Genomic DNA, 15,706 nt, shown 5'->3' with positions numbered 1-15,706 from the left:
TCACATGTGATTTATCAGCTTCTTTATGGCATTCTTAATATCTCTATTTCTCAGTGTATAGATGGCTGGATTCAGGAGAGGAGTAATGGCTGTATAAAACACAGAAAGAAACTTGTCAACCCAAGTGATGTTGACTGGCCACAGAAAGATGAATATGACAGGCCCAAAGAATAGCACAACCACTATGAGGTGGGATGTACAGGTAGAAAGTGCCTTTGATGAGCTGTCTTTAGAGTGAAGCTGAACAGTTAATAGAATGTAAGTGTAAGATATGAGCAAGAGAATGAAACAGGTTGTTGCTAAAACACCACTCTCAGCATTTACCACGATTCGCAGAGTACTAATATCTGTGCAGGCTAATTTAATCACCAAAGGAATATCACAGAAAAAGCTGTCTATTACTCTAGGTCCACAGAAAGGTAGTTCCAAAATCAAGATCAGTTGACTAATGGAGTGTACCAATCCAATGATCCATGATATCAAAATAAGCCAGATGCACTTCTGTCTGTCCATGATGGTGGTGTAGTGGAGTGGCCTGCAGATGGCCACATATCGGTCATATGCCATCGATGCAAGAAGTATCATCTCACCCCCTGCAAATAAATGCACACAGAGGATCTGGCTCATGCACCCTCCAAAAGAAATAGTTTTAGTATTTGTTAGGAGGTCTGTGATCAGTTTGGGGGTAGTAACTGAGGAGAGACAGAAGTCAATAAATGAGAGATTAGCTAACAGAAAGTACATGGGAGAATGGAGATGATGATCAGTGATGATTAATATCACAACAAAGAGGTTGCCTACCACGCTCATCAGGTAGAGGGTGGAAAATGGCAGCAGGAGGAAGATCTGTAGTTCTCTTGAGGTACAAAGTCCCTGAAAAATAAACTCAGAAACCACAGACTGGTTTGTTTCTTCCATTTGGTACACTGTGCTCCAATGGGTTGAGAGAGACAAAAGCTAACTATGAATTCCTGAAACAGAAACAGTAACTTAATGTTTAGAGTCAAGTAAGCAAAAAGAATACAAATTATATCTTAGCATTGTATCCAGTGAAGTTTAAAATAACCTCCTTGAGTTTGTATATTCCTTCTAATTAGGAAATTTCCTAAATATAGGAAAAACTTTATTGTCAGTAGCAAATATTTTGTTTACATTTCCCAGCCCTAAATCTAACTTTTTCAAAAGTAATTTTCATTAATGAATATTTGAGTTATATTTATAGCCTCTTGACTTGACTGTCATAATATCAGAATGACAATCCATTGACATATTTTAAACATAAATACAACATTTCCAGGCACAAATCTAGTTTTCATTATGTCTGAACAGACAGAATTGTATGAGCTCTATTACAAGGAATGATAAAAATGAAAAATCAAATAAATTTTGAATCCATGTGGTGAAGACATATTTTTAGCATTGTCTTTCTTTGAAATTTGTACTTGTTCATTGGAGTGTCTCTCTAAACAATCATGTATTACTAGGCCTGAGGATGTTACTTATTATCATATACTTACAGATTTTCAAATCTAGATGGTGAGATTTCATAAAATAATTTGAATAATGTATTCATGAAAGTTGCTTTCTCTGCATCTCTACCTTTCTGTTTCATTTCTTCTTTATTTCTTTCTTGAATCTCTCCCTTTTTTTCTCATTTGTTTTATTTCCCCATTGTAATATCTGTACTTTTCCTTACTATTTTTAGGTTTGAAATTGGTAGATTAAAATGTAAATAACCTAGAGGATACTGGAATTTAGATTTTGAGAATTCCAAGAAAATTAATGATATTTATATATTAAGGTACTTTACTATTTAAATATAAGTACAAATAAGTAAAAATGACCAATTTAAGTAGTAAAAATGGTCAGGTTTACATGAAGTTAATTTTATTGTGGTCAAAATTGAGCATACATATCTGTTTGAATATTAATGGTATATTCAGATATCTTTCTTTAAATTTGGTGAATTCTTTGTGAATTATGATTATTCTAGTATGTGTCACTGTTTTCTCCCTCTAATTTCTGGTAACTACTTCCCTATTGTATTGTTTGTATAGTGAGAAAATAGAAGGTCCAAAGAATCAAAAGATCACTGGATAACATTAGAGTACGTTCAGTGGGTTGTGAGTACAATGTTTATCTGTGTTGGGAGATTTGGAACTTATAAGATTACCACAAGAGATCATTAGATGTGAGCATATAAATCTACTCTATGTTTCTAAAGGTATCAAGGACTAGTTGGAATGGAAAACTACAATACTTTGATCAATCACAACAATTAAAAGAATATGCAATACTAATTGTAAACTCATGAAGGATTTTTAAAAATGTGCTACTAAAACAAACAAACAAACTTTAAATGTGTAGTTGTGATGAAAAATGAAAGCACAACTATGAGTTTATGATGTACTCACTCTACAAGAATCACCTTATAAAACAGCCCTTCCTTTTTGGATGATGTTCCTCCAATTTTCCCTGGAATCTGAAACTCTCACATTGTTGCTTCTGCTATGACCAGTGTTGCTGAGATGTTTCACCTCAGTGTGGCTTATATACACTGAGAATAGTTGTGTCTGCCTTGGAAAGTTTCCCATTTTCCACATTAAATAGGATCATGTAGTTGGAAAGCATTTTGCTTTCATAGTCCTTGGGGATCCCTAGACTCTTACTTCCCTTGAATTGGATACAAGAGCTCAATAATAAAGAAAAAGTATTTCTTCAATATTACAAATAATTTGTAAATATGAGTTAATATTCTGTATGTGTTATGACAACTCACAAGTTAAAAGATGAAGCACATGGGACAGTGAGATACCATAATTACTAAAGTCACTTTGTGCCAAGCCTGATGACCTAAGTTAATCCTTGGGAGGCACAGTGTGGAGGGATAGAATCCACTCACTCAGCTGTTTTCTGAACTCTACACGTGCTGTTTCAAGGGTGCAAGTACATGGTACATTCATGATACATACACCCATGTGAATAAATATAATAATTATATGAAAAAGAGAGGAAACATGTCTGTAGTTTTATAGTTCACATGTCCATTTAGATAATTGTCTCCATACCTGGAAATGCCAATAATGACATGTTTTTCTTTCTTATCCTCTTTTGACACTTTATGATCAACCCCTACAACACCTATGAATCAGGCAATCTTATTTTAGATTGTGCAATTTACATTTATTTGCAAATTCACTTTGTTATATTTACTTAAGGTGACATTGTTATGTTTTCATTGACTCATATATAGTGAAATTGCATATTAGTACTTTATATATAAACTGTGTGTTCTCAAATTATTTAAAATCTCCTTTCAACTTTTCATCACATAATTCTACTTCATTAACATAGTTTTCATTTTATACAGTTTTAAAACTAATTTATATTCAACTCTGCATGTAGTTTTGTAGAGAAACATTATTATGTATGAAAAGTAGTTTCATCAACAAAGTAATCCCACCACAGTGAATGGGCTCCAAAAAGCCAGTTCATGCACCTGGGATAAGTTCTGGTCCTATTGCCAGGAACCCCACAAACAGATCAAGTCACACAACTGTCACTCACATTCAGCAGGCCTATTTCGGTCCCAGGAAGGTTTCCAAGCTGTCAGTCCTGGTCAGCTGTCTCAGTGCGCTGTGGGTTTCCCCATTATGATCTTGACCCTCTTCTTCTTCTTCTTCTTCTTCTTCTTCTTCTTCTTCTTCTTCTTCTTCTTCTTCTTCTTCTTCTTCTTCTTCTTCTTCTTCTCCTTCTCCTCTTCCCCCTCCTCCTCCTCCTCCTCCTTCTTCTTTTGAATGCCAAATGCTGTTTATTGAAGGAGGAAGGATGTCTTAAATACAGGCTTACAGCACAATGGGAGAAACTCAGATGGTAGAAGTTCACTTTTGATGTTTTATTTTATTTATTTATTTTTGAGCTGAGGATTGAACCTCGGGCCTTGTGCTTCCTAGGCAAGTACTCTACCACTGCTAAGTCCCCAACCCCGCTTCTGATGTTTTACAATCTTGCATCTAAGCTGCTAATGCCCAGTATGCTGGATACTCAGACAAGGAGCTTCCCTTAAGCATTCAGGAGGGTGGAATCTCGCAGGGAATTGGCATATGGAGGATATCAAGGTCAAGGTCAGCAAGCAATGCAACATTTACCCAAAATGGGGGCCAGGGCCCTGCAAGTCCCCCTCGTCCCCCCCCCCCCGCTTTTACTAGAAAATGAGCTTCTGACTTAGGTTGCATGGGATGTCAGCAGGTCACTTTACTATGCCTCATGGAGACACCTGTCCATGCCACACAGGTATTCTGTCTTAGGTTGGTGAGCACCCCCCAGGAATTACCCATCTCTGAATACTCGTCATACAGGCTCAATCTTGTGAGTGCTACAGAGTTAATTGTTGCCAAAGATTTCTAAGTGGTGTTGGGCTTGCAATCTGTGAGTTCGACACAGAAAAGACCAACAGAAGTCTTAACCCACCCATAGCCAGTAGGCTAAAGGCAACTGAGCCATTCTCTTCTTTAAGGAGCCTTACTGCAAATTGGAGACTTTCTAACATGGTATCCAGAGAGCAAATGGAACTTGAATTTGTAAATTTATAGCTTTCAAAGCCAATTAAAATGTATAGAACTATTGATTTAAATTTGGCATGTCCAATAGAGTGAAAGATTAATTAACTGTGGTAGCTACTTATGCTTCCAGGGTCTCCACTGTTTTAGTTGTAGTAACCAATTATGAAATGGCAATCCCAGAAACAATAGTATTGGTGGTTGCCACTTTTATAACAGCAACAATGGCAGCAGTGATGTCAAATTCTATAGTGATATTTTATTTGTATGGAAATGTGATTTTATTTGTATGTCAATAAAGTTGCCTTGAGGTCAGAGCAAGCCAGAGCAGAAGCTGAGCAGTAGTGGGGCACGCCTTTAATCCCAGCACTTGGGATTTAGAGCTAGGCAAATCTCAGTATGTTCAAGGACACAGCCAGCATGGCAGACACATGCCTTTAATCTCAATATCAACCATAGAAGACCTGGAGTTCTGTACAAACAGGCAGTGATGAGGAGGTCATGTGGCTGGGTTTACAACCAATGACAAAACAGAACAGAAAGTCTTTAAATAGACAGGACTCACAGAAGTAGGTCTCTTGAGGAGAGGAAGAACAGCAGAAGCAGTGAAGTGTAAGGTTTTCCGCTCTTGCTCTGACCTCATGGTTTTTAACTCTGCAATCGTTCTGTGTTTCTTATTTAACAAGCCGGTTACATCTACAAAATTCTCTTCTGGAGCTTGTGGGTATCCGTTGGCATGGACACAACTCCAGGAACACAAACTGCTGAGGCCCATTATTCTCGATCCCAGTATGACTTAAGAGGGTAGCTCTGCAAAAGAATGAGTAAGAACCATAAAGACAAAACAGGCAGCTCAAAAGGAGCAGAACTAATGGTCTCATAATGGCTACATTCAGACTCACAAATTTTAAGGTATCTTCAAAGGGAGCTAAATGAATTTCAGGAGGCCAAAAAATGTTGCACAGAGCCACTTCTGAGAAGTAGGTTCTACTCCATCTTGAATGAGATTGTGAGAATGAAATTGCTTAGCTGGCATGCTACTGTTAATAAATGGAGGTCAGTGATCTTCAGTGTTATCCTTAATCTCCTAGGTGTCTGGGTGACATGTTCTCAAACATACTTGAAAAAGCAGTTACCATACAGTACCTTCTGGAGAATCTGACCACATGGATGCAGTTCCTAGGCATACATTAATGCTTGCCAAAGCTGGCCATGTTGGGCATTCAATCCCCATTGGCATCAGGAGTTGAGAGTTTTCACAAAGGCCCAATAGGTCTCTGCCATGTTGGGCTTCAGCTGCAGCCAAAAGGCACACTTAGCACTCAGAAACCCAATGAGGAATTTCATTGTCCTGAGGAAAGATATAAGCAGAACCCTGGGCCCACACCATCAGCAGATTGGGTCCCCTCCAAGTGTCAGTAGAAAGATCTTTCCATCGCTCCAGAGGGTGTAGTTAGAGTTTTCCTGCCTTGCCCAGTCAGGACAAATCTCTCTTACCCGCCAGTCCCACAGTTGCTCAGACCCAACCAAGTAAACACACAGAAACTTATATTGCTTACAAACTGTATGGCCATGGCAGGCTTCTTGTTATCTACTTCTTCTATCTTAAATTAACCCATTTCTGTTAGTCTATACTTTGCCACATGGCTTGTGGCTTACCATTGTCTTTACCTGTTGCTTCCCATGGCAGCGGCTGGCATTGTCTGCCCTCAGCCTTCCTATTCCCAGAATTCTCTTCTCTCTTGTCCCACCTATACCACCTGCCTGGACACTGGCCAATCAGAATTTTATTTGCTCAGAGTGATATCCACAGCAAGAGAGTGATTTGCAACAAGAGCCCCCCAGTGCTTATCTGTAGTGGATACTCCAGCAGAATCCATCAATGAAAATTTTAAAACATATAATACAAGGGAAAGAATAGAATGTGGAGAGGAATGATGAGTCTCTAGTTTTCCCTTTTTGCTATAGGAAAATATGTTTGTTTGTTTTTTAACAGTTCAAATTTTTCTTTTCTTTTTTATTTTTTAGATTAATTAATAATTTTTCTATTATCAGCTTGATACAGTATAAATTCTTACCTTAATAGTGTAATGTTCTATGAGTGTTGCTCAGTAATTGAGTAAAACCAGATCTTATTATAAGCAACAGTCATCCTAAGGTCCTCCATGCCATATATATAGCCTTATGGTTCTGTGGGTTGCTGTCTGATTGTTCTTTGCTTTCTATCTAGAATCCACATATGAGTGAGTACATACCATGTTTGTATTTCTGGGTTTGGGTCACCTCACTCAGGATGATTTTTTCTAGTTCCATCCATTTGCCTGCAAATTTCATGCTGTTATTGTTTTTCTCTGCTGAGTAGTAGTCCATTGTGTATATGTACCACATTTTCTTAATCCATTCTTCAGTTGAAGGGCATCTAGGTTGTTTTCAGGTTCTGGCTATTACAAATAATGCTGCTATGTACATAGTTTAGCATGTATCTTTGTGGTATGGTTGAACATTCCTTGGGTATATGCCCAAGAGTGGTATGGCTGGGTCTTGAGATAGTTTGATTCCCAATTTTTGAGAAACTGCCATTCTGACTTCCACAGTGGTTGTTCAAGTTTACATTGCCACCAGCAGTGGAGTAGTGATCCCTTTGCCCTATATCCTCTCCAAAATTGACTGTCATTATTAGTGTTTTTGATCACAGCCATTCTGACAGGTGTAAGGTGGTATCTCAGAGTTGTTCTGATTTGCATTTCTGTGATGATTAAGGATGTTGAGCATTTCTTTAAATGTCTTTCAGCCATTTGTGATTCTTATGTGAATTCTCTGTTTAGCTCTTTAGCCCATTTTGTAATTGGATTGTTTGGTATTTTGATGTCTAATTTCTGGAGTTCTTTATATATTGTGGAGATCAATCCTCTGTCAGATGTGGGGTTGGTGAAGATCTTTTTCCATTCTGTAATCTGTCTTTTTGTCTTATTGACCATATCTTTTGCCCTGCAAAAGCTTCTCAGTTTCAAGAGGTCCCATTTATTAGCTGTTGTGCTCAGTGTTTGTGCTACTGGTGTTATATTTAGGAAGTGATCCCTGGTGCCAATACATTCAAGAGTACTTCCTACTTTCCCTTCTATTAAGTTTAGTGTAACAGGATTTATGTTGAAGTCTTTGATCCACTTGGACTTGAGTTTTGTGCATGATGAGAGATATGGATCTATTTGTAATCTTTTACATAGTGACATCCAGTTATGCCAGCACCATTTTTTGAAGATCCTTTCTTTTTTCCATTGTAATTTTGGCTTCTTTGTCAAAAATCAGGTGTTCATATGTGTGTGGATTAATGTCAGGGTCTTCAATTCCATTCCATTGGTCTGCATGTCAGTTTTTATAGCAGTACCAGGCTGTTTTTATTAATATAGCTCTATAGTATAGGTTAAGGTCAGGGAAGGTGATGCCTCTGGAGGTTGCTTTATCATACAGGATTCTTTTAGCTATCCTGGGTTTTTTGTTTTTCCATATGAAGTTGAGTATTTTCTTTCCAAGTGTGTGAAGAATTGTGTTGGGATTTTGATGGGGATTGCATTGAATCTGCAGATTGCTTTTTTTAAGATTGCCATTTTTACTATGTTAATCCTACCTATTCATGAGCACGGTGTATCTTTCCATTTTCTCATATCTCCTTCAATTTCTTTCTTTAGAGATTTAAAGTTCTCATCAAAAAGGTCCTTCACTTGTTTAGTTAGTGTTATCCCAAGGTATTTTATATTGTTTGTGGCTATTGTAAAGGGTGATGTTTCTCTGACTTTTTTCTCATCCCTTTTATCATTTGTGTATAGGAGGGCTACTGATTTTTTTTTTTTTTAGTTGATCTTGTATCCTGCCACTTTACTGAAGGAGTCTGTATATTTTGTGTGTGTTTGTTGTTTGTGTTTGCTTTTCCTTATTATTTATTATAGTTGAATAAATATTTAAGTTAATTCTGAATCATCCAAAATATATTCAGTGGTTTAAATATGTTTAAACAACCCTTTCTGCATATTGAGAGTCACTAATTATATTAAGAGATTCAGGAAAATCTAATAATGCTGTAAGAAGGGCATACAGCTCTGATTTTTTAACTGAATCATAAGGGATTTGAGCATCTTTACTTATTTTTCCTTACTTATAAGCTGAATTTCCTGATTTATTTGCATTAGTGTAGAATGTATATACTCCAGAAATTGATGTTCATTTTACTATATGAGGTAGAATACAATTAGTACTTTTTATAAACTGAACTACCTTGCTTTGGGATATTTGTTGATAATCTCAATCAAAAAATTACTGCAAACTTTTGCCAGTGTTCATTTTCTAGCCATAATGCAATTTCGGTATTAGTAAAAGGTACCACAATTTCTGCTGTGACTATTCCTGCTAATTGACAAAGTCATTTTTCCTTTCAGAATCATTTCAGAGACCTTTCTACAGAGGTCTTTAATTTTTTACTCTGCTTGTATGCTAACAATAAATTTCCATTCTAAGACATTATCTTCTCCCTGCTTAAGAATTCATGTGGGAGAAAGGGGAGAAAGCAAAATAAAATACAATCAAGCTTTGCATCAAGCGATCCATATGTGCAGCCTGTAATTTCTTTTCTACCAGAGCCAATTCTCTCTTACACTCAGCTAATAATTTTCTTGGATTACTATTAAGCCAGAATGTAGAAATCACCTAGATGTCCTTACACTTAAAGAATGGATAAGGAAATATTGCATATTTCACAATGGAGTATTATTCATATGTTGAATGACATATGACATCTGGAAATTTGAAGGCAAATGAATGGAACTAGAAAAATATCACCCCAAGTGAGGTAACCTTGACACAGAAAGATAAACATGGTATGAACTAATTTACAACTGGATATTAGCTGTTCTTATACTAAGTATTCTGTGCCTGTACCTTTTCTGATGTCAAAGGCCATTGTTTGACCCAATGGGTTGTCAGTTAACCATTTTAAAGGCAGGTTTGTTGGTACCTATGTAAGACAAACAACTTTTATATTCTCCTTAAATACAATCTGAGTGAAATGTGACTATTCTTGATAATATCTTTTTTTTTTTCAGAAGCATTCTTTATGATTTATTTCTGAGATTGGATGAATGTTAATCTGTGTTTTTCATTGCTACAACAAATCATACTCCCATAAATTCATGGCTATATTAACAACAAATGTCTTTCATTTTCTCATTTGTCCTTCTGGCCCTATACGCTAGACTAGTTTTGCACTTTGTTTTACTTGAGGTAAAGTTTCAATCTCTCGAGGTTGAATGTTTATCTCATGAAGAGGCCAATCCGAATGCCTATATTTTGACAAAATTATTTCTACATCTACTCCAGTGTCTACTAAGCCTCCAATTTTAATGTCATTTATTTATATTTTATCTTTGGTGTCTGATCATTTATAGTAGTTTGCCAAAATATTGGTTTTCTGTTTTCTCCTTAATTTTTTGTTTTATCTACTGAAGTTGTTGTGTCCTTGATTACATTCAGAGCAGTTTTGTTTTTAATAACAGGTATTAAATCTTTTAATTGTTCTGTAGATGAGTTCCTCCAATGCTGGCATGGAATAATTGAAGCAAATTTGATATTGAAGCATGCAGAAGTTAGGGGTTTTTTTTTGTTTTTTTTGTTTTTTTTTTTTGACAGCAAAAGGTTACCTTGCCTATCCCTTGTTGATCTGTATTCCTTAGTCTAATACTATAATTTGCTTCACCTTCTGCATACTCCAGAAGGCTGGAGACTTCTGTTCAGATTGTTTCTGAAAAAAACCAACCTTGTTTCTAGGAGCACCTTGCATACAATCCGTTTTCAAATGACCTTGCTTACCACAAATAAAATATCTGACATTTGATTTTTCTTAAAAGTTTTAGAAATTACTTTTCCTTTCAGAGTAGCATCATAAATGTCAGATCCAGTATCAGCTGTATTTCTAATCTGTTCATCTACTTGTGCCAATATTTCTTTTAAAGGCCTACTAACCCTTTTGCATTATCATTTTTAAAAGCCAAAGGTTTGATTATTAATTTTCTGAATTCTGAATCTGATACTACTCTCTTTACAACTGATGTCAGCCTTTGCAAAATTCAGTGAAGGCTTCTTTTGAGACTTTTGTAAATGTAATAAATGACTCAGACCTTTTTCCTGATTCTTCATCTTTGTGCTAAGCATTTAAAGCTTCTAAGCAACATTGCTTTATGATTTGACCATCAAATTCAAGCTGCCTTTGTAACTCAGCATATTGATCTTCACATAGGAGTCTTGGGAAATATTAATACCTAGAGCCCTATTTCCTTGTTCTATGGACCTACCTTCCTCTTTCCACCATTTTTGCCATTGTAATTGAGGGGCAGCTTTCAATATTGATGTTGTCAAATTTTTCCAGTCTTGTGGGATAATTCTGTTTTGAGTTGCCCATGAATTTAACATCTGTTTTACATAGGTAAATGCATACCATATGAAATGACTGCTTTCTTAAATCTCCTTAAATTTAATATTTCTGTAGGATTCCATTTAACTTTCTGATAACCTAGTGGATGCCTATCATCTCCTGGTAGTTCTTATATAGGAACTGGATAAACAAAGGCTAGTTTTCTAATAGCCCTTGGCTATCTTTCTTCAGTTTCAAAATGCAGTGAGTTGTGCTTTAGTCTCTTGTCCAATTTCTTTTGTATATATATGAAAATATATTTTACTCATTTTCATTTATGAGTCTCTCTAAGGTTTGTATGTTTTCAATTCACTTTTCATATTTGGCATGAAAATCCACTAGGGCTTAAGGATAAAATATAAATCATCAGACTGATAGTAATTACAGTCAGTACTATGTAAATCTCAGTTATTTATTTTTCATTTTCTGCTTCTAATTTTAAGCCATCTAAATACCTATATATAGGATCCTAATACCATTTATTACAATATTTACTATCCTCAAAGTGGGAATGATTTTTCCTTTTAATATTACTTAACTCTCTTCTTGAGGACCTCCCAGTATCTTCACAAATATGGTGTCTTCTCAGTTTGTCTGCTTCTGACATGATATCTCTGTCCATGTTGTTATGCCATGTCATTTTTATCTATACATCAACCATTTGCTTTTTACCAATAAATTCTCAGGAGGCAGATGCTGGAGTGAAAACCTGCTAGCTCATAGAGGCAGAGAAAGCACCTGGCTGACATTCCTCTTTTGCCTACATCCTCCAAAGGGATTTTTTTAAAATGCTGTCTCAAACAAAAATTCTCAAACTGAATGTCCCTCGCTTCTACTTCCTGTGCATCTCTTTCTATTGGTTCTCATGACTCCATCTTACCCTGTATGTTTTTTTTCCCTGTCAACTGGTTGCTTGCTCTGTCTTTTGACCTAAGGTTTATCTTATTTAATCCTCTTTACAATATTCAAGCAGAAAGATATTGGATTAAAGGTGTGTGCTAGGGCTAAGCCACACCACAATTAGAAACAGTTTTTTTCCAGTAAATAATGAAAAATGGGGGTTCACAGTGTGATCAAATATCCTGCAACATGTGCTTCTGTGTGTGTGTGTGTGTGTGTGTGTGTGTGTTCCCCTGTTTTTCTTCATTTAGCATAAAGTTTTTGACATTCTGTTATGACATTGTATTATTCTTAAAGAGAGTAATGAGGCCAGGCAATGCTGGCACACACCTTTAATTCCAGAACTTGGGAAGCAGAGGCAGGTGGATCTCTTTGAGTCTGAGGCAAGCCTGGTCTACAAAGCAAGTTCCAGGAAAGGCTCCAAAGCTACACAAAGAAAACCTGTCTCAAAAAAGTGAGATAGATAGATAGATAGATAGATAGATAGATAGGGAATACATTAATTTAATCAAATTTTATATGCCCCTGGAAACCTTTAGTAAAGAAGACCTGAAGTGATCCAGAAGATTATGTGTTCTCAAACCCACCCTCTGTGAAGACTTTACAGCATGTATGGATATGACTAGATGGAAAAGTCTGGAGTAGAATGAGGGACATTCCTTGTTTTTTAGATTCTTCTAAATTCTTCTCAGCCCATCTGTTGAACAAAGGGAGTAGGGAAAGACACCTGCCACTAAGAGTCTTTTGGGACAAAGATGGGACTGATGGTAAGAGAGAACATCTGTTCTGATCTCCTTCATATGAGAGTTCTGTGCTTTGGGGTTGGTTTCCTGGGCTTCCTAGACATGGGGAGTTTGGTGTGCTCCTATTCTGCTTTTGAAACCCAGTTCAGATATCCCACTTTTTTTTTGGCTTCTCTCTTTTAAACTTCAAGTCAGATCCCAGGTCTGCAAGAGCAGTCACACAGCAGCCCATGGCCACACTACATTCTATCATGCAAAGGGCAGCATCAGTCCTTCCAAGCACAGACTGTCTGTGCTTGGATATCCCACTTTTATGTAAAATTCTCTTCTTCCTGGATCATCAGCCATTTCTGTGAGGCACACATAAACGTTCTATTGCTTTGATGTCAGCCCATAATTTGCTCCTGTATCTGCCTGTGTATTGCAGCCTTAGCTCACTGAAAATATGGTCCAACTCTTTGTATTTATTTTAACATCAAAGAATACTAGTTTGTACCTGAAAGAGTACTGAATCTTGTTTTAAAATTGAATAATATTGAAGATTTCTGTTTGCAGATTTAATAACACCAGTGAAACACTGTGTTTGGACAGGTGCAAGTCATAAAATTGGAAGAAGAAGGAAGACTAGGAGAAGAAGGAATTAGGAAGAATGATGAGGATAGCATGAAATCAAAGGAAAGTAAATAGGGTGTGGATGTGGCATGAGAATATGTAGAAGTCCCTGTCCCATAGGCTCACTCTCAGATGTAGAGGGAAGAGATAAACATTCCAGTTTCATAAAGCCTGTCAATCTGGTTAACATACAAATTAACACTAATACTTCTCAAATTATTCTATGAAATAGAAACAGAAGGAACATTACCAATTCTTTTTTGTTTGTTGTTGTCTTTTTTTTTTCTGTGTTTTGTTTTTTGATTCAGGTTTCTCTGTGTAGTCCTGGTTGTCCTGGAACTCACTTTGTAGACTAGGTTGTCCTCAGTCTCAGAGATCAGCCCTCCTCTGCTTCACAATTTCTAGTATTAAAGGTGTGCACCTCTACCAACCAATTCTTTTTATGAGGCCACAGTTACTCTAATATCTAAAACACATAAAAGCCAAAAAAAGAAAGAATTACAGACAAATATCTTTATGAAAATAGATATAAAAATTTTCAATAAAATACTCATAAACTGAATCTAAGATTCACCAAAAAGTTCATTTACCATGATCAAGTAGGGTTCATCCCAGTTATTCAGGGATGATTAAAATCATATGAACAAATAAATCTAATCTACCATTTGTACAAACTAAAGATATAAACCACATGATCATCTCATTAGATGAAGAAAGAGACCTTTGGTAAAATCCAGCACCACTTTATGATAAATACCCTGAGGTGATAGGAATAAGGGGACATATTGCAACATAATTAAGGTGATTTACAGCAAGCCCTCACCCAATATCAATATAAATGGAAAGAAATTCAAAGCAATTCAAATTTAGGAACATGACAGAGTTGTCCATCTCTCCATATCTGTTCAATATAGTACTTGATGTCTTAGCTAGAACAAAAGAGGTCAAAAGAGTTAAATAGGAAGGGATAAAGTCAAAGTATGTTTATTTGCAGATGGTACATGATGGTACACATAAGTGAAACTAGAAATTCCACCATGAAACTCCTACATCTGATAAACACTTTCATCCAAGTAACAGGATACAAAATTAATACAAACCCTAACCAAACCAAAACAAACCAAACCAAAACAAAACAAAAAACAATGTAATTGTCCTCTATACAAATGCAAATGGCCTGAGAAAGAAATCAGGAAAATAATACCTTTCACAATAGCCTCAAAAATATCTTGAGTTAATTCTAACCAAGCAAGTGAAAGACTTGTTTAATAAAGATTTAAGATACTGAAGAAATAAATTTGAAGATAATATCAGAAAGTGGAAAGACCTCCTAAGCTATTGGAGGTTTCAACATCCCTCCCCTCAAATTTTATTATAGAGCAGTAACATTTAAAACAGTATAGTGTTGGCACAAAAACAGATATGATAATCAATGGAAACAGATTAAAAGCACAGACATACATCCACATACCTGTGAACACTTGAGTTTAGATAAAGAAGTATGAAATACACGCTGGAAAAAAACTGGCATACTGGATAGTTGCATAGAGAAGAATGCAAATAGATTCACACAAATCTCAACTACAAATAGATCAAGGACCAAACTAATGACTAGATACACTAAACCTGACTAAGGAGAAAGTGAGAAATAGCTTTAAACTCATTGGAACAGGAAAAGACCTTTTGAATAGAACACCAATAACTTGGTCAGTAAGAACAACAATTAGTAAATTGCACTTTGTAAAACTAAAAATCTTCTGTATGGCTAAGGACATCATTTTAATAAAGCAGAAAGCTACATAGTGGGAAAATATTTTTCTCAACTACACATCAGACAGATAACTAATTTGCAAAATATGTAGAGTATTAAATGAAACTTTACGTTGAAAACACAAACAAAAAAATGGAAGAGAGACACAGACCTAAACAGAGAGTTCCCAAAAAATGAAATGTAAACGGCTGAGAAGTTCTTAAGAACAATACAAACATTATTAAGCAGGGAAATGTAAATAAAAACTACTTTGAGACTTCATCTTATAGCAGTTAAATAGTTGAATCAATACCATGTTTGTCTTTCTGGGTTTGGGTTACCTCACTCAGGAAGTTTTTTTTTTTTCTAGATCTGTCCATTTGCCTGCAAAACTCATGATGTCATTGTTTTTCTCTGCTGTGTAGTACTCCATTGTGTATATGTCTCACATTTTCTATATCCATTCCTCAGTTGAAGGGCATTAGGTTGTTCCCAATTTCTGACTATTACAAACAATGCTGATATGAACATAGCTGAGCAAATGCCCTTGTGGTATGATTGAGCATTCCTTATGTACATTCCCAAAAGTGCTATAGCTGGGTCTTGGGGGAGATGGATTCCCAATTTTCTAAGGAAGCGCCATATTGATTTGCAAAGTGGCTGTGCAAGCTTACATTCCCACCAA

The 15,706-nt window shown here is 36.1% G+C and overlaps 1 protein-coding gene across 1 annotated transcript; it reads right to left on the bottom strand.

Annotated features, from left to right (window-relative positions):
- LOC118582994 (olfactory receptor 4K5-like) lies at window positions 1-921 on the bottom strand. The gene has a single exon (XM_036186196.1). The coding sequence runs from the start codon at window positions 916-918 to the stop codon at window positions 1-3; it is 918 nt and encodes a 305-aa protein (XP_036042089.1). The 5' UTR covers window positions 919-921.
- Window positions 922-15,706: the final 14,785 nt, after the last annotated feature.

The sequence above is a fragment of the Onychomys torridus genome, chromosome 4 (assembly GCF_903995425.1).
Source record: "Onychomys torridus chromosome 4, mOncTor1.1, whole genome shotgun sequence".
NCBI classification, from domain to species: Eukaryota; Metazoa; Chordata; class Mammalia; order Rodentia; family Cricetidae; genus Onychomys; species Onychomys torridus.
Note: the sequence above shows the minus strand (reverse complement) of the source record. Positions and strands in the feature narration are given on the sequence as shown.

Excerpts from the sequence above, each read along its gene's own strand:
- LOC118582994 (XM_036186196.1), bottom strand. The coding sequence starts at position 918 with ATGGAAGAAACAAACCAGTCTGTGGTTTCTGAGTTTATTTTTCAGGGA.